A 17,939-nucleotide genomic window follows, 5' to 3' on the forward strand; every position below is an offset into this window, starting at 1 on the left:
CGGATGTCTAAAGCCAAAGCACTGGAACTAGACCCATCCCAGGTCACACCTCCCAGGTCACACCTCCCCAGCTGTGGTGCAGCAACCCCTGTGGGCGCTGGGGGGTGATGTTGGGACGAGGCTCGCGGCACGGGGTGGGCAGGTGTGAAAGGCCCCCAGGGCCCCCGAGCAGCAGGTGAGCAGTGCAACTGGGCATTTTACGTGGAGAGAGATGAGCCAAGCCAGGAACGGAGAAGAAGGAGCAGGACAGAAGGAAGGGCTCAGGCCAAGACCCTCCCGAGCTTCCTCACCGAATCGTCCGCTTACCCCCAGGTCGGCGGCTGGGCGGAGACAGGCTCGAGCCGATGCAAGCCGCACCTGCCCCCAAGACGCATCCTGGTCCCCGGACCCTCCGCCTGCGGGGACGGCGAGAGGGGGGCGACAGGGGGGCTTTGTGAACTGTCCGGTGCCGTAAAAATACACTAAGTGGTAGTTTTGTGAGGTTTCTCCCAACACCAGGACCAGGAAGAGCTTCCTGTGAGCAGATCAGGACCAGACCCTCCGCCCTCCCCAAGGACAGTGCAGGGACCCCGAGCAGAGGGGGGCAGACGCCCGGCCCCACCGCGGGCACCGCAGCACCGACCTCGGGGCCCCGAGGCGCTCGGCAAGAGGTACATGGAGACTAGTGTCGCCCTAAAATGAGCTACCGGCAGGCACTCGGTGCATCAGCAGCGGCTGCAAACGCGGGGGTGGGGGGCAGAGTGCCACCTGCACCACCAGGCCTCCTCCCGTGTGCCCCGGGGACCCCGCCCCGAGGAGCCGCCCAGCCAACAGCAGGCGTGGCAAGCCCGTCACCTCCCGCGCTGGGGAACCAGCACAGGGAAGAATCACGGCCCGAAAGCAAGAAGGGACGCGGAAGATGCAGAGGATTGAAATAAGCCCCGTCAGGCACCTTTCAGGGAGCGTCTGTGTGCAAACCACGCGGCCTCCGCGGCCTCCAGCTTCTGGCGTACAACAGGCTGCTCCTCAGCGATGTTTGACGAGACACAAAGCGCAGTGGGTGACAGAGTGAGAACGAGTCCCCGCGCGAGGACACGGGAACCTTGGGGTGGAGTCCTCAACCCCAGCCTGGGAACCGCCCAGAGCAGGTGTGCCTGCAGCACCTGCGGCCTCCCCGTCCTCCTCGTCCTGTCCCACGCCCCTCGGGTTTGCCGGCGAGGAAGGGCGGCTCCCCCAAGGCCACTCAGCACGACCTCTGTGGACCGCAGAGCTGTCCTCCTCTCCCCCCACCCGGCCCCCCAGGCCTGTGCCCCAGGTGACTGCGCCCCACTGGCCCCCACCCTGAGACCCACCTGCTGGAGGGCTGGCATCCGGCCGGCCAGGCCAGACAGCTTGCTGCATGGGGGCGCCGCCTGCAGGGCCCGGCACTGGACCCCACGGCCGGCGGGGGCGGGGGCACCACTGGCTCAGGTCAGCCTCCGGACACAAACACGATCCCCTCCACCGAAGCGGGCACAGGCCCAGGGGCTGCACAGCTCCCCAGCACCCCGCAGTCAGTCGGGCGGGCGGCCTCAGCTTGCACTGCCCCTGCTCCTGGGGTGAAGGACCCGCAGCGGAGAGCAGCCGTCTGCCCTGCACACCAGGGGCAGCGTCGGGCCCCAGGACGGCGAATTCGGTGAGCGCCACGACCACCCTCTCCACCCCATGCAGCCGGGGAACCAGCCTGCGGCGTCCCACTGGGAACCCCGCACCCCACCAGGAGCCCCGAGCCCTATCGGGAGCCCCGAGCCCCACCGGGAGCCCCGCGGCCGGCCCAGGGCGCCCCTTCCAGCAGGCCCCAGCTCCCCAGCAGCCCCCCCGCAGGCGGAGCGCAGCCTCCCGGGTGGCCAGCAGGTGGCGGCCGCTGACCAAAAACCGGGCCTGTGTCTGCGCTTTGCGGGATCCCGGCCGTTCCCTCCGCGGAGGGGCCTCCCCAAGGCTGCCTCCCGCCCGCACCCACACGCGGGCCCACCCGGCCTCCAGTCCTCCTGGGAGCCGCTGAGGGGCCTTGGCCTGAGCTTTCCGCCTCCCCAGCGCCCACCCGGCCCACGACCGGGGCCGCAGCTGCAACAGACGCCGGCGCGTCCTTAGTTCCCCGGTGATGCCCACCTGCGACCATGTCTGGGACGCTGGGTTCAGTTCTCAGGGTTCAATCTTTTACTTTTTAAAGCTTGTATCGTAATCACCCGGTGCTCATCCCGGTGCGCGCCTCACCCCATCGTCTGCTGCCCCCCGCCCCTCCCCCCTGGGCCAGCAGTACGCCCCGGAGCTAGGCGGCTGTTTCCTGGTTTGCCCCCCCTTTCCTTGCTTGTGTCTACAGGTCCACTCGGTGGTGATCATACGGCTCTTGTCCTTCTCTGACTTATTTCACTTAGCCTAACGCCCTCTAGGTCACCCCCAGGGTGGCAGATGTAAGACTTCACTCCTCTGGGGCTGAGGGGCTCCCCATCGCATGCATACATCCAGGCCAGGTTCTGGAAGCCCTCCTCGCCCACCTGTGCTTAGTTACCTGTTCGACTGACATGCCCCACGCTGGGCACCATCCCCCCAATCCCACAGCCTCCTCCCTGAGTCCCCGGGCAGGACACCATCCGATGCTCCCGTGGCCTCAGGGTGTCTGTGGAGTTGGCCCAGCTCTCCGCATCCCCGCTAGGCCTGGGGAGCTCCCAGGGGGAAGTGCCCCCCGAGCCCGGAGACCACAGTGTTCTGTTGAGCACACTGCCCTGAGCACGTTCAGTGACCGCTGCTACCCTTTTACCTGAGTTCAAACTCCCCGGCATGGCTGGTGCCCCGACCCTGGAGTCCCTGTCCCCACGCTGGCCCCTGCGGCTGTCCTCCAGCGTACTGTGCCCCTTCTGACGGCCTATATGCCCCCCGGCCCAGCCCCTAACCCTTCAGACCATGAACGCCATGGCCTCCTGTCCACACCAGGCTGTCTCCAGTACCCGCCAGTGCCTGGCCTCAGCCTAGACCCTTCTCCTTGCCAACCCTTGCCACCCATGTTTGTTCTGGGTCCGGACGCACTGGTGGGTGAGCCCTGCCCTCCTGAATGCACAGCCAGGGCAAACGCAGGGCCCCGGTGCAGGCAGAGGTGTCAGCCGGCACGCAGGTCCTCTCCACTCCTCGCAGGGCCCGGAGCAAGGGGGCTCTGAGGTTCTCCGTGACTACTTACCTCTATGTGGCCTCAAACACCTGCACACAGCATAGGAGCCCCTGAGAGCCAGGATCCTAGGCATTGCTGGATTTCCAGAACCTTCCAGAGAGCAAATGGCTCTAGGCCATTCGCTCCACAAAAGCACACGGCACCTGCTCACCCTCCCTGAGCACCCAACAAAACACGGACCATCTCTGTTCTCTCGCTCTGAAGGAACCGGACGGCACAGATGTGAAGCCACTTCGCCAGGGTCTCGTGCTGGAGGCCAGGGTGAGCCCCGTCTCTGGACCGAGTGGCCAGCCAGCATCCTCAGCGGCCCCCAGGCCTCCAGGCAGCCCCTCACCTGGGGGAAGGTCTGGGGTCCCGGCCTTCACCCCAGCAGCACCTCTGGGATCTCCAGGAGAAACTCTGGAAGCCACCGTGCACTCGCGGCTTGTGTAGCGTTCAGTCCAAGAACACGGGGCACAGTTAGCCAGCGACGCTCCCGGGGCCGTTCCCTCGGTGAACGCTCCGAACGGGGACTTGGGTGGGGAGCACGATGCCCTCCCCTGTTCTCCAACCGTGTCAGAAACTCCAGGGTCACTCCACCCCTCTCAAGCCCTCACGCGGGGCTGGCATTAATCCCCAACCCCTCCCCTTGGCCCCTGGAACACTTCCCACTGGGCGGCCGCCTGGCACTGGGGAAGCTGCGCCCAGGGATCGGCATGGCCCCCACCCCGTGGCAGGCTGCTGGGAGACCTGCAGATTCCCACACCAGGCACCCCGGCCGCCATCCCCACAGGTGCTGGTCTGACGCCCACCTGGGGAGGCCCCTGCAATGTCCCTGGTGCATGTGTGGAGGGGGGGACACAGGCCAGACTAATGACCCCCCTGCCCCTGGTCTCTCACTGGCCATCCTCCCACACCCCACCACGGAGGCCATGTCCTGGTGAGGACAAAACCAGAAGATTCCCTCCTTACATGAAACACTGGGACACTGGAACCAGAGGTTTGTCCTAACCGAGAACCAGGCTTGGTCCCGGCCTTACACACTGGGACTCCCGGGAGCTGGAAACACCCTCAGGACGCAGGTCTCCTGGGAGAGTGCGGTGGGGACTGGAAGCCCAGAGAGATCCTCGCTGGCACCTCCAGGCCTGGAGCCACAGGGCTGGCGGCCAGAGCGAGCAGCCTTGTGGGGCTTCGCAGGCAGAGAGGGCACCGACCTGGGGCTGCACACGGAGACCCCCACCCCGCAGGGGCCCCAGGCAGGTGCGAGGGCTCCGGCAGGCGAGCGAGGCGGGTGTCTCAGGTTGTGCTGCGGGCTCTGCTCCAGCCCCGTGCGGGGCGGGCTCCTGGCGGAGGGACGGAGGGACGGAGGGAGGGAGGGACAAACACGAGACGGACTGGGCAGGTGCCCCGGTGAGGCCGGGCGCTCTGCGGTGGCAACCCGGGGCGTGGGGGCGCGGGGAAAGCGGGGCCACCCAGACGGCCTGCGCCCTCCACCCCACGGCCTCCCCACGTCCCCACCCTGGCCGTCGGTCTGTCCCCGGCGCGGCCCGGGCTCCAGAAGAGGCCGTCACCAGGTCCCTTCTGATTGGATGGCCGCCGAGTCCCCGCGGGCGCCCCCCCGCTCCTTAAAACTGCGGCGGAGCGAGTGGGAGCCGAGCCCGGCCGGCCCTGCACGCGCAGCGAGGGTGGGGGGCGGAGGGCGCGGGGGGCGCGGGGGGCGCGGGGAGGCGCCGGAGCGCACGGGGCGCGCGGGGGCGCGGGGGCGCGGGGGGCGCGCGGGGGGCGCGGGGGACGCGGGGCGCGGGGCGCGCGCGCGGAGAGGCTCGGAGGGGCGGCCGGGCCGGGCCGGGCGCGGGCGGGAGGCGCCATGGCCGAGCTCAAGGCGCTGTCGGGGGACGCGTACCTGGCGCTGGGCCGCGGCTACGCGGTGGCGACGGGCGGCCTGGCCTACGGCGCGGCGCGGGGGCCCGAGGGCGGCCCGGGCGGCGAGCTCCCCGCGGGCCCCGCGCCCCAGGGCGCGGCCGAGAGCAGCGGCGAGCAGAGCGGGGACGACGACGACGCCTTCGAGCGGCGGCGGCGGCGGCGGCGGCGGGGCGCGGGGGGCGCGGGCGGCGCGGGGGGCGCGGGGGAGGCGCGGCGGCGGCCCCGGGAGCAGCGCTCGCTGCGGCTGAGCATCAACGCGCGCGAGCGGCGGCGGATGCACGACCTGAACGACGCGCTGGACGGGCTGCGGGCCGTCATCCCCTACGCGCACAGCCCGTCGGTGCGCAAGCTCTCCAAGATCGCCACGCTGCTGCTCGCCAAGAACTACATCCTCATGCAGGCGCAGGCCCTGGACGAGATGCGGCGCCTCGTGGCTTACCTGAACCAGGGCCAGGGCCTGGCGGCGCCGGTGGCCGCTGCGCCCCTGCCGCCCTTCGGCCAGGCCGCCGTGTACCCCTTCTCGGCCGGCGCCCCGCTGCCCTGCCCCGACAAGTGCGCCGCCTTCTCCGGGACGCCCTCCGCGCTTTGCAAACACTGTAACGAGAAGCCCTGAGGGCCCGGCCGCCCCTCCCGCTCGCGTCCTGCATTTCACCTGCCCCCCCGGACCGGACCGGACCGCGCCGCCCGCCCCACTCCGCCGCGCAAACCACGTCTGGGCACGGGATGGAGCCGCCGAGCCGCAGCGCACCCCCCGCAACCTCCCCAGGTCCCGCGTCAAGCCGGGGTCGGACAGGTTGACCAGCCCTGCTTGTCGGAGCACCGCCCCTCCCGCTGAAAAAGAGAACCAGGACTAGGGCGGGAGCCGGTCCGCTGCGACCCGGGCGGTGGCCTTGCGGGGCTGTCGCCGGGCCAGGGAGAGAGCGGGCTTGCCCGGCTCGGCGGCTCCGGACCCTCGCGGGGGGCGCGTCCTCCGCTCTCCGCTCTCTGCTCTCACCAAACTGCGGGCCGCTCCTGGTGGCTGTTTCCCCCGCTGCCTGGACCCACACCCCGGACCCGGCCTCCGAGGCGCCAGGACCTCAGCGCCCCTGCAGCCGAGCACCCGATGCGCCCCGACCCGGGCTGCAACTGTCCCGCACAGAGGAGCTGGACTGCGGCCGGCGCCAGTGACCCTGGGCAGTGGCTTTGGGGCTCTTTGAAGTCAGTGTGTTCTGTTGTTTTGTTGTCTGCCCAGCGGCCTGAACAAACCTCTAGAGGTGAGTGGACGCCAGCCCTCGCTGCCTCCGGGTCTGCAGAATCTGTCCCCTAAAGAATCCCTGGACTCCCCGGCCACCACCGCTCCCGCCAGGAAGTCCCTGCGGGATGTGGCCCTCGTGGAGTTGGAAGGAGACCCGCCTCCCGCCCTCCGCTTCCAGGCAGCTGTCTGGAGGAGGGTCCTCGCTGCCCAGGGCCCCACTTGGCCTTCAGTGTCCCGGAAGGACCCCGTCTACCCCGGTGACCTCCACACCAACCCCGGCACGTTTCCAGGGGAGACAGCCTGGCCACGGGTGAGTAGCCAGTGGGAGGAGCTGCTTCCTGACCCCTGGAAAGGTGACGGGTTTGTCTCTTGGTGTCCCGGCCTGTCTCTTTGATGTGGGTGCACAGCGCAGATCTCTGCCACCATAGGCGTCCCCGTACTCTGTGCCGCCGGCTGGCCACCCTGGGGACCAGGCTGTCTGCGCCCATTTGCACCCCAGCCGCACTGCTGCAATATCCAGCTTTATTAACCCAATTTCCTCGGCTGTCGTTAACGCTATGCTAATGAGGAGAGGACCTCCGCCCTACAAAGCGGCCTGTCTAAAGCATTTAACTTTAATTAATACATTTCAAAAGGCCCTTTTGTATTTGCAAAATGAAGTGTGTGATTAAGTCTTATTCATAAAGACATATGCTTAATACTGGTTTTTGCTAATTTCCATATTTATTTCTTCACTGTCCTTTTCTCCCGAACGCACTACTTTATCGGTTTTGCACATTCAGAAAGCTGAGCGCCAGAAGCTATGCCTCGAATCCCTTTCAGGTAACGGAAGGCAGGACAACTGGCAATTCCAGCGTCTTTACTGCCAGGGTCATTTCAAAGTGATCCTAAATCAACTTTATAAATTACTTGTCATAATCTGAAACAGAGTTGCTTATTCTGGTTGAAACCAGCTGTGTTTAGTACATCGTTACTATTCAGAGTGAAGTTACGATTTCAAGTTATTTTTTAAAATAATAGGATTAAACTTTAATATTAAATTAAATATGTTCATTTGTGACTGAATCCAGTTTCAATTTTCAGATAATTGTGTTAACTTGGACCACATGCTTTTTTTTTTTTTTTTTTAACTCATGAGAAACACAGAGAGAGAGAGGCAGAGACAGAAGCAGGCTCCCCATGGGGAGCCCAATATGGGACTGGATCCCAGGACCCCGGCATCACGACCTGAGCCAAGGGCAGGTGCCCAAACACTGAGCCCCCCAGGCGCCCCTGAACCACATGGTTCTAAATCACGGGGTCTAGAGTCTCTGAGGTGCAGACAGCCGATGTGTATGCAGCCACTCAGCAAATATATGAGATACTAATGAAAAGGCAAAGGAAAAAAATCTCTCTGCCCCCTCTTGTATGAAAAACCACAAATTTTTGTAATTTTTTTTTTTTTTTACAGATTTTATTCATTTATTTGAGAGAGAGAATGAGGGAGAGAGAGAAAGCATGAGCAGAGAGGTGGGGGGCAGAGGGAGAGGGAGAGGTGAACTCCCTGATAAGCAGGGAGTCGGTCATGGGCTCGATCCTGGGGCTCCGGGATCATGACCTGAGCCAAAGACAGACACTTAAAAGACTGAGCCATCCAGGCACCCCGAAAAACCACAATTTTTTTTTAAAAGGACCACGTAACCAATCATAAGTTCTTCCAAAAAATTACATGAAATGGTTTTTTTTTTTTTTTTCTGTAGTTGCGCAGCCATGTATCTGCATGATCTACTGTTCTCCAAAACATCAGCCTGCCTTTCACGGGGGTGGAGTGGAGTCTTTTTTCAACCTGAAATTAGGCTGACTTTTCAACAAGCCTAAGGTCGCAATCTGTTCTATCAAATACGAGTCACTTGGCCTCCCCATTCTGAGAACCCCCAGCACAAATACAGAGACGCAGGCTGCCCGTTAGCAAGCCCACCCCTCTCTGGAAACGTCGGAGGACAGGGGTCTGGGCATCTAACCGGGGGCACTCCTCGTGCATCTAACCCCCGGAGCCGGCACTTCTCCAGCCTGGGGAGGAGGGAGGTGGGAAAGAGCCTTGCTTTTAAGTGGTGTTTGAAACAGCCTTTTTCCTAGATGCTCGTTTTTTTAGATCCGCCTTAGGGTAAGGAAAGATGTACTTGCTGGGACATCTGGATGTGGCTGGGGGAGTGTCCCTTTAAACCCTGGTTGGCCCGCACAGACCAGGCCACCCATGAAATTGTAGCTTTTCCAGTGGCTACGTAAAAAGAGTAAATAGATGAAATCAATTTTAGTAACTCTTATTTATCCCAATGTATGCAAAATATTATCTTTTCAACACGTAATCATTATTTTTAGATTACTGGGGGGATAGTTCACATTCCTTTTTTTTGAACTAACTCTTCAAAATCCAGTGTGTCTTGTACTCAGAGCCTTTCTCAATTCAGACCAGCCCTGTTTCAAGTGTCAGTGGCCACACATGGCCCGTGACCGCCACGGTGGACACTGCAGCTCTAGGCTGTCCTGACGCAAAGCATGTGAGGTGCCTTTGTTTCCTTCACCTTCATGATAAACAGGAAACGCCCACTGATTCAAGGAATAAATTCTAGAGCCAGACACACAGGAAATGCCCCATCCTGGTTACTCTTTGGAGCCCGGTTCACCAAGTCTAGCTGAGGCCAGGGCAGGTGGCCAGAAAAGCCAATGTCCATTTTCTACCGTGAAACGGTGGTAGTACATCTACAGAGTCACCAGGTCCAATGCCGCCCAGCCCCGCACTGGCCACCCACGCCCACGCCGGGGGAACCAGCAGCGTGGTGACACTGCCACGGGGGTTGGCTTGAAGCCAACCTTGCCTTCTTTCCCGGTTAACCACACAGCTCGGGGGTCAGCCACGCTGGCCGCTGCTCGTTGAGACCAAGGCTCACTCAAACTCAGATTACGAGCCGGGGAGCCCGGCTCGTGGGGGCTTAGAGCAGGCTTCCCTGAGCCCAGGGGCTCCCCAGAGGTCCCTTGCTGCGGGCTGGAGGGGCAGGTTGCCTGGCTGAGGTCCTGCACCCTGTCTGTGTTCATGGACCGGTGCATCGGTGGCCGGTGCAGGTCCCGGCACGCCCGCGCTCCCCATGGCACCCCCAGCTTGCCAAGTCGAAAGAGGCACACGGATTGGAAAACCAAAGTGGGGGTTCCTTAAGGTTAAGCTAATGATTGAGCATCCCAGGACAGACACAGCCTCCTCTTCCCTCCTTTCTTTAGCGTGACCAACGGCAGACATGTGTCTCCCTCTCCTTTGGGTATTTCCAGGGGAACGTTTCTACCGACTTGGTGAGACACCACGGTGCCCGGGTATCTGACGCCCGAAGACCTTTGTTTTCCTCCAGTTAGGAAATTCACTCGCCTAAAACGGCGTCCCTGGTTTTCAGTAATAGGCAGTGGCGCCCGAACTCCATCCTGACCTAGCTCTGCCCCCAGGGACCGGAGCATGGACGTGCAAGGGTGTCCAGCCCGCGGGAGTTCGTCCACAGGCCCTCATGGACGAGGCGCACCGGCTCCTGACTGTTCGGTTTTGTTGGTTGCGTCCCAGGGTTGGGATTTTCTCTTCCTTCGTGCGGACGTGAGGAGAATCCTCGGGGAGCTGTTTTACCTTGGGACGAAGCTACCGAGTGCCCCGGTGCAGACACCTGCTTTGCCAAATATGCGTGTCTATTTCCCTTGCAGGTTGGGACATGAAAGGAAGAGGCACCTCCTCGTAAGGGACAAATACGGTTTTCCTAAAGGATGTGTGAATGGCACCGACGGTCCTTGCCTTGCCTCGCCCTTGGCCGTCTGCGGGAAGTCTGATTAGAACGACCAAGCGGCGGAGGCTTCGAGCCCGGTTAATCCAGCAGAGAGTGATTACAGCAATTTTATCATGTGAATTCGCCTGTGATATGTCTTTAGTCTATAATCGCTCTTGGCATCCCATTTTAAGGGATGGAAATAGAGGGATTTACAATGTATTAAATCATTTCTCCAACAATTAATTACCTCTTTGGATCATAACCCTGGACGTTATGCTCCATACCCCAACAAAAGTCAGTTCCATAAAATTAGAAAATTAATACACATTTGCAAATCTGATTGCGAAGGAGCAAAACCCACATTACCAGAAATGCAAAAGGGCTCAAAGAGTTAGCAAAATTTCCTTGGTGCCCTTGTTTTCCCCGTTTTACAAAATGATTTATGCTGGTTTTTCCCAGTCCGAAGTACCCGAGGCATATGTATTGATACAAATGTATAAAAGCTGTTTTTAAGTGAGGCCCTCTGAGGAGCACGACGGCCAGATTATTTGGAGAGGTAGCGCGGAGGGGTAGCCCTTGGAAGATGCACGCGTGGAAGGGGGTCTCTGAGTAAACTGAGGCTTCTGCTCCCGCGAGCGCCTCTTGGGATCTCTGCGCTGTTGCTGGTCAGGCTGCAGAGGGATCTCTGGGCCCCAGCGGCTGCCGTCTGCACCCCCAGGAGACTCAGCCGTTGGAACACAAAGCAGAGCTGTGCATGGGCCGGGCCCGTGGCCTCTGTCTCCCGTGACGCTCAGACCCCCCTGGGTGCTCGCCCCACTGGCTGCCAGCCTGACGGGGGTCGGCGATGCCACCTGGGACAGGAGCAGGATCCTAGGGGGTTTCTCAGGAGCGGCTCGCCGGTGCCGTTAGTCGCGGAGGGCCTTCCCGGCCGGCCTGGTCTTGCCTCCAAGCCCACGTTGTCTGAAGCGATGAGGCCGCCGTCAGCCGCTCTCGCGGGGGCCCTGATTCGGCCTGACAGGAGCCCCACCTCCGAGCGCCCTGCGGACCGCGCGTGCTGCGCTAATGAGGCCACAGCCAGTCTGGGAATTGGCCACAAACCCAGACCCCGATGGGACCTGCGCACTCTCTGATGGCCACGAGGCATGTGACAGGACGCATTTCACTCCGCGGCCTGGCCCCTCGGCCCTGACCACAGCCCTCCCCGCCCCTCTCTGCTTTTTGACCACCGAGGCCCTGAAGTCACAAAATCCCTGGAAGAGTCTCTAAGTCTCATGCACGGCGACAGAGCTCCTTTTACAGCCGAGGCCGAGTCCAGGATCCGTCCCGCCGCGTGGGCCCGGGGCTCCCGGAGCCAGCTCCGCGTGGCAGCCCGGCCGCGGCCCAGGCAAGCTGCTGAGGGCGCAGCTCATCCCTCGGGGGCCGATACAGCCGCGAGGCCTCGTGACGGAGAGTCAGAAACCCCACACGTGGGAGTCAGTCGATGCCAGCGGGCCCACGGCACCCAGGCTGCTGGCACGAGAAACCTCTGAGCCAGGTAGAAAGGCCTTTCTCCCTCCGAGCACATCACTAGCCCACCCCGCCAGGCTGGGCCACCCCGCCGCTGGCGGCCTTCGCACCCTCAGGTGACCCAGAGATCTCTGCAGGCAGCACCTGCATCTCTGACACCACAGACCACTGCGAAGATGTTTATTTTATATTCGGGAATCTGGGTTTCCAGAATAAACCAGAAGCCTTTTCGCTACAAATAACTGCTGTCCGTCCACACTGGGGTCTCCCGTCGGGCTGTGGGGTCGGCAAGGACATTCAAGAAGAGCTCCTGCAGAGCTTCCGGCCCGCTCCTCGGCCTTATGATATCGGGGTACCAGACGGGGTGAGAGCTTCGCCCCAGGATGTCCACGGGCTGCTCCCAGAAAGGCCTGGGTCTGGGGAACAGAACAGGGCCCCGGCCCCCTGCGCAGCATACACATCCTAGCCCATTCTGTCTGTCCGTCCGTCTGTGTGTCTCTCACTCATTCTCTCCTGCAGCTGCTTTTGGAAAATCAAAGAAGACCCTACAACTCTTTCCCTCCCTCTGGGCGGGCCCGTTCCCCTAGAGCACGCACGTTCCTTAAAATATTCCGAATGTATTCCGCTGTCTCAGGACCCGGGTCACAGCGGTGCTCGGGCGGTGCTGGCCGCATCTGGCTCAGGCAAAGGCCGCGGGGCTGGAGGGTGCCGGGTGCAGGCGGATGTGGGGTTAGAGGTGGCCGGCCGTCACCCGTCACCCGTCACCCAGGGTGAGGACAGGCGGGGGCCTCCGTTATCCCCTGCGGGGACTGTCTCCTGAGCTCACAGGCGTGTGTCACGCTATGGACTCTCCCATCTCCCATGCACTCCCGGGTCCCCGGCTGCAGCAGGAACACAGACGCCCACACGGCCTTGAGCCCCCACCCACGGCCCGTGTCTCCCGACGCCCCACCTCACCCTCAACTCCCATAGACCGCCTGGCCTTGAATGTGAGGTTAGCAGGGTGCCCTCTTGCCTGCTTGTTGGGACTGGGGGTGTCCCAAGACACAGGCTTTCCATTTTAAACCCTGGAGGGGTACCTGGGGGGCTCAGCAGTTGAGCGTCTGCCTTCGGCCCAGGGCGTGACCCTGGGGTCCTGGGATCGAGTCCCGCATCGGGCTCCCTGCATGGAGCCTGCTTCTCCCTCTGCCTGTGTCTGCCTCTCTCTGTGTGTGTGTCTCATGAATAAATAAATAAAATCTTAAAAAAAAAAAAAAAAAAACCTAAAAAGTCCTGGGCAGATGGCTGAGGTTAGGGCCTCAAACCCTTTCTGAAAACGTAACAGAGGGTAAAGCAGCATAAACAAAACCGGCGGGCAGGTCCCTGCTCTCCACCCCCCACCTCCTCGGGCTCCCCAGGGACGCCCTTCAAGACCACAAGGCCACACCGTGCCAGTGACCGTGGCCTGGAGCAAACCAGGGTCGGCTCAGGTGGGGTCCCCCTGCTGCCCACGTGGCTGCCCCAGAAGTGGGGCGAGGCTGCTCTACGCAGACCACAGGCAGGACCCAAGAGAGAAGTGCCCTCTCTTGGGTCGGGGACATCCTCGCCGCAAGAGCTACGGGGAGCGGGGAGCGGGGTCGCCGTGCGGCTGAGGGGAGGCCCGAGCCGGGCTCCCGGAACGCGCCTCTGCCGGGGGCCGTCCCCCGCCCGGCCCAGCGCCCATCGGGTTTTAGGAGGGGTGAAGCCGGGACAGGGGCGCGGGCAGGAAATCAGCGTCTCCTAATGAGCATGTTGTCGGGGCGATTTGCTCTAATATTTGCTTAATAAGGCTGGTTTATAACCTAATTTTGAGGAGCCGTGCCTCCCCTAACCTGCCCGTTACGGGGACGAGCGTCTCTCCGGCACCGCAGGGGACGCGGTGGTTAATTAATATCGCGTTGGAAGGTGGCGTTGCTGACAGATGAGGGACATGGGTGGACTTTCAAGGATACTGACTTCATTAGGCGGCCTCATTACAGCTGCGGAGCCGCTAAATATGTCATTTTAAAGGGAAGCCTCGGCTTTCAGCTGCCCGCCCTGCTCTCCGCCCGCCACGGCGGGAAGGAAGAGTGTTTCCAAAATAATTACTAACGAACAAACAAGGTCAGAGGCCGCCCGAGGCTCCAGCAGGTGTTCCCGGGCAGGGGTGCGCCCCACAGAGGGCGGCGGCCCCTCCTCTGTGGAGGGACAGTGACGAGGCCACAGGCACTGGGGACCGGGTGGGGCCGTGTGCTCCCCAGGCCCTCGTCGGGCTTCCTGGTCAGCTGCTCTGGCCGCACGCGGTCGGCGGGCTGCACCGGCTGGGCCTCGGACAGCACACGCGGGGGCACCTCGCCCGAGGTCCCCGGTGCCCCCAGGAGCCTGCAGAGCCTCCGGGGGGAGGGTGCGGGGCCCTGGCACACCGCTCAGCCCTATACTGGGCGCTTTCCTCTTCGTATTGTGCGACGACAGATTTGCATCTGCCTGACGTTTAACCGGGCTGAGGAACACGGTTCGGCGACGTGGGGTACGACCCCAGCCCGCGCCCCAGCCCGCGCCGCCTGCTTCCAGGACTCCGTCGTCACCTGTAACGCGATTTGTTTCAAGTCACGCTCATCAGGGTGTATTTACACACAGTGCCATGTGCCAGCTGTGCCGCACGTCGCTGCGAATGTGGGGACCCGTGGCCGCCACCACGGTCGAGATGGAGAACCTGCCCCCCCCAGAAGCCTTGCCCCCCCCCCCCACGGGCGTTCTGGGCCTGGAGTCTTGCCTTTCCCAAAGCACCTGGGGGCGGGGGAGGAGTGCCCGTGTGCGGCCCTTCCCAGCGGGCACGTGAGGCTCACCGGGGTCCCTCCGTCTTACCATCTGTAAAGTGGGGCGTCAAGCTCGGCACATGAGGTTTTGAGAGGCCGTGCCAGGTGTTTCCTAAATCTCAGCGCCACTCCTGCCCCACGTTGATTTTCACAGAAGCAGCCGTGCTCGAGCCTCTGCGATGTGAACAGGACTTTCGGGGTGAGATGAGCTCGCCCGCCCTCGTCTTTACGGGCAGGTCTGATCGGCGGGGTCGGGGTTCCCGGGGGTGGTTCCCGCCTGCAGTCCCGGGTGAGCAGTGCCGCGGCTCCATCACCGCCCCACGCTGTCCCAGGCAGCCCGCCCGCCCCACGTTCCCTGGGTTAGAACGCACATGGCACCGGGGCGGTCTCTGTGACATGTGACAGGGCCTGAGAGTTTGGGCAAGGAGCCACTGAGGTGCCCGCGCTCAGGGGGCAGAGGGAGACGGGCCGGCCAGCCTCCTGTCCAGACGCCTCCTGCGTGCAGGGCCCGGGCCGGGGTGCGGTGAGCACCCTGTAGGCACTGATTACACGGGAAGCGACAGCCGTGGCCAGGGAGGGCCCCGGGCAGCACCAGGCGGGGACGGCCACATGATATCACTTTCTGGAAGCCCCGCACCCCGGGGTCCCGCCAAGCCACTTATCAGCTGGCGTTAGCCCGGGGACCCCCAGACCTCCCGGGGCAGACGGCATAGACGCAGCCGTGCAAAACCCACGAGAACCTGGTCAGGACGCAGACACGCTTGCAGCAAGGGAGCCGCTACAGCCACGACCTCGGCGGCAGCAGCCACGGCCACTTGGGCCCCGAGAGGCTGTGTCCTCCTCGGGCCGCCGCTAACCGCCTGCTCCTGCTGCACCTTTTTGATGCAGTAAAACTCGGAGGATGTTTAACTGGAGGATTTGAGCTGAGGCCTGTGGTCAGGGCAGGGCCTGACGTCAGTGGGGAGCACTGGGGGCGAGGGGGGAATCCGTAATCCCGCGTGGCAGCTCGGTCATCTGTCCCGGCGAGGGAGCGTCACGGATGAGCCTGTGATTACACGTCCTCTCGTAGGGCCCTAAGTCAATCTTTGCAATTTTCATTTTGTGGAGATTTAATGTAGATCCGGGCCCTGTCGTCGGCTCCCATTTTAATCCAAAGTCACTCATTAAATGGAGACCAGCCGACGCGGGCGGGCCGGGGCTGTGGGCCGAGCGCGGGCTGGACACGCGAGCCCGTTCCAGATGGACGCTGCTGGCCTCGTTCTGCGACGGGCACTAATCTGAAGCCCTGACCTGCTTCTCTGCACATTACACGTATTAGATACAACCCGGACGCCAAGGAACCGAGCCCCGTGCGGCCACCGCCGGGAAGCAAGGGCAGTCACACTCACGACACGGACGCCTTCCAAGTCTACCAAGTAAACGCGTGACCAGAAGCGCGGTTTGCCGCAGGCCGTGGTTCTCGTTTCAAAGGAAGGAAATTTTCAGGGCACCTGGGGGCTCAGTGGCTGAGCTTCTGCCTCTGGCTCAGGGCGAGACCCCGGGGTCCTGGGATCGAGTCCCGCATTGGGCTCCCTGCGGGGAGCCTGCTTCTCCCTCTGCCTGTGTCTCTGCCTCTCTCTCTGGGTCTCTTGTGAATAAATAAATAAATTCTTAAAAAAAAAAAAGAGAGGAAGGAACATCGCTGTCCTCTGTCCTGGGGTCTTTGCTGACCGTCCTTGCAGACAGTGACCCGTGGCCCCGTGGCCCCATCTTCAGGGCCTGGGTCGCGCCTGGATGTAAGGCACGGGTAAGCAGATCCAGCTGGCTCCCCTGACCCCACTGTGTCCCCCAGCCGTCTCCACCGAGTCCCTCTGTCCCCCAAGGCCCTGCCCCAGAGACCGCGGGCTGGGGAGAGACCTGCAGACACACTGCCTCTATCAATCCCCCGATGTTATCTTTTATTGGCAGTAATAAATGCCGGGGCTAATTAACGGAATGGGCCTAACGGCAGTAATGACTGTCTCACAGGAGTGGCCCTTCTGGGTCTTACATAAAACCCTCAATGATAAAATTTCCTCTGAGGCATTTTCATTAAGTTTCCATTGTTCTGAAATGAAGCACAGGTCGTGCTAGAACATTCTCAAGGAGCTGCTGGAGCCTCACACCCATGCTGCACTTGGGAAATAGGGTGTGGGGACGGGGGCGGGGGGAGGGGGTGGCGCTGGGGTCAGTCGCCCCGGTGGCCGCCGGGCTGGAAGTGGGGACGCTGGTACCCCCGATGGGCCAGAGGCCCAGTGAAGACTGAAGACTGTCCAGGCCGGGGGCAGGTGTGTGTGTCTCCCTCAGGCACCCGGGCCTGGTGCCCTTTTACAAATGACCTGTTTGGGGTCCCTGGGCAGCACCTGCGGGACGGGGCCCCCAGAAACCAACGCGTGCAGTTGACACATTTTCTCTCCCGTGTGGATGAGCTCCCGGATTCATTCCGGACCAGCGCCCAGCTAACCGTGCCCGTGACCCCCTCAGCCAGCGGGACGAAGCGTGGGCAGCCACGTTTCTCAGCTGCGGGGACAGGAGCAGCCAAGGTTAAGAGCGAGGAAGCCAGAACGAGGACCCCCCCAGGCCAGGCCCTAAACCAGAGCCCATCTGCAGGCAGCCTGGGGCCTCTGTAGGGGGAGGTGCTCCTGACCTGGAGGTCTACGGGGCAACACTGCAAGGGTGGGGGGGGCCAGACGGGGGATACAGCTCCCACCATCCTGCAAACGCACCCTAGCGAGTTAGTGGCACAGCAGGTACCTGTGTCAGCAGAGCCAGCTGTCCCAGGACGGTCACCACCAGGGCTTCCAGACGCACACACACCACTGGGGGTAGCATCGGAACCACTGGTGATTCTGACTGGCTCTGGCTAGTGGTGGTCAGCTGTACGCTCTCCCTGGGTCTCCCAGCCCCCACCCAGCCCCCCACCCATTCCCCACCCCAGCTTCCCATCCCACCCTCATTACCTTCCCAGCCTCCCAGCCCCTTCCCATCCTCCTCTCAGCTCCCACCCTAGCCTCTCATCCCTCTTCCATCCCTTTCTCATCCTCCACCCATCCCCACCCCAGCCTCCCAACTCCCTCCCATCCCCCACCCATCCTCCCATCCCCCCACCCATCCTCCCATCACCTTCTTGGCCTCCCAGCCCGTTCCCATCCCCCACCCAGCTTCCCATCCCACCCTCTCCTGCCTTCCCAGCCTCCCAGCCCATTCCCATCCCCCTCTCGGCCCCCACCTCAGCCTCTCTTCCCTCTTCTATCCCCTTCTCATCCCCCACCTGTTCCCCAGTCCAGCCTCCCATCCCATCCTTCCATCCCCACCCAGCCTCTACCCCAGACCCCCATCCCATCCTCCCCTCCTCACCCAGGCTCCCATCCCCCACCCAGACTCTCAGCCCTCATCCCATCATCCCATCCCCACCCAGCCCCACCCTAGCTTCCCATCCCACCCTCTCATGGCCTTCCCAGCCTCCCAGCCCCTTCCCATCCCCCTCTCAGCCCCCATTTCAGCTTCTC

At 62.5% G+C, this 17,939-nt stretch overlaps 1 protein-coding gene and 1 long non-coding RNA gene across 2 annotated transcripts; both read left to right on the forward strand.

Annotated features, from left to right (window-relative positions):
* Window positions 1-5,027: 5,027 nt before the first annotated feature.
* BHLHE23 (basic helix-loop-helix family member e23) lies at window positions 5,028-5,766 on the forward strand. The gene has a single exon (XM_072735396.1). The coding sequence runs from the start codon at window positions 5,028-5,030 to the stop codon at window positions 5,694-5,696; it is 669 nt and encodes a 222-aa protein (XP_072591497.1). The 3' UTR covers window positions 5,697-5,766.
* A 514-nt stretch (window positions 5,767-6,280) lies between these two features.
* Window positions 6,281-10,228, forward strand: LOC112932265 (uncharacterized). Its single transcript, XR_003237448.2, has 2 exons — window positions 6,281-6,627; window positions 10,032-10,228. It is a non-coding gene; the product is annotated as an uncharacterized lncRNA (long non-coding RNA).
* The last annotated feature ends 7,711 nt before the right edge of the window (window positions 10,229-17,939 follow it).

This window comes from Vulpes vulpes, chromosome 14 (genome assembly GCF_048418805.1).
Source record: "Vulpes vulpes isolate BD-2025 chromosome 14, VulVul3, whole genome shotgun sequence".
Lineage (NCBI taxonomy): Eukaryota > Metazoa > Chordata > Mammalia > Carnivora > Canidae > Vulpes > Vulpes vulpes.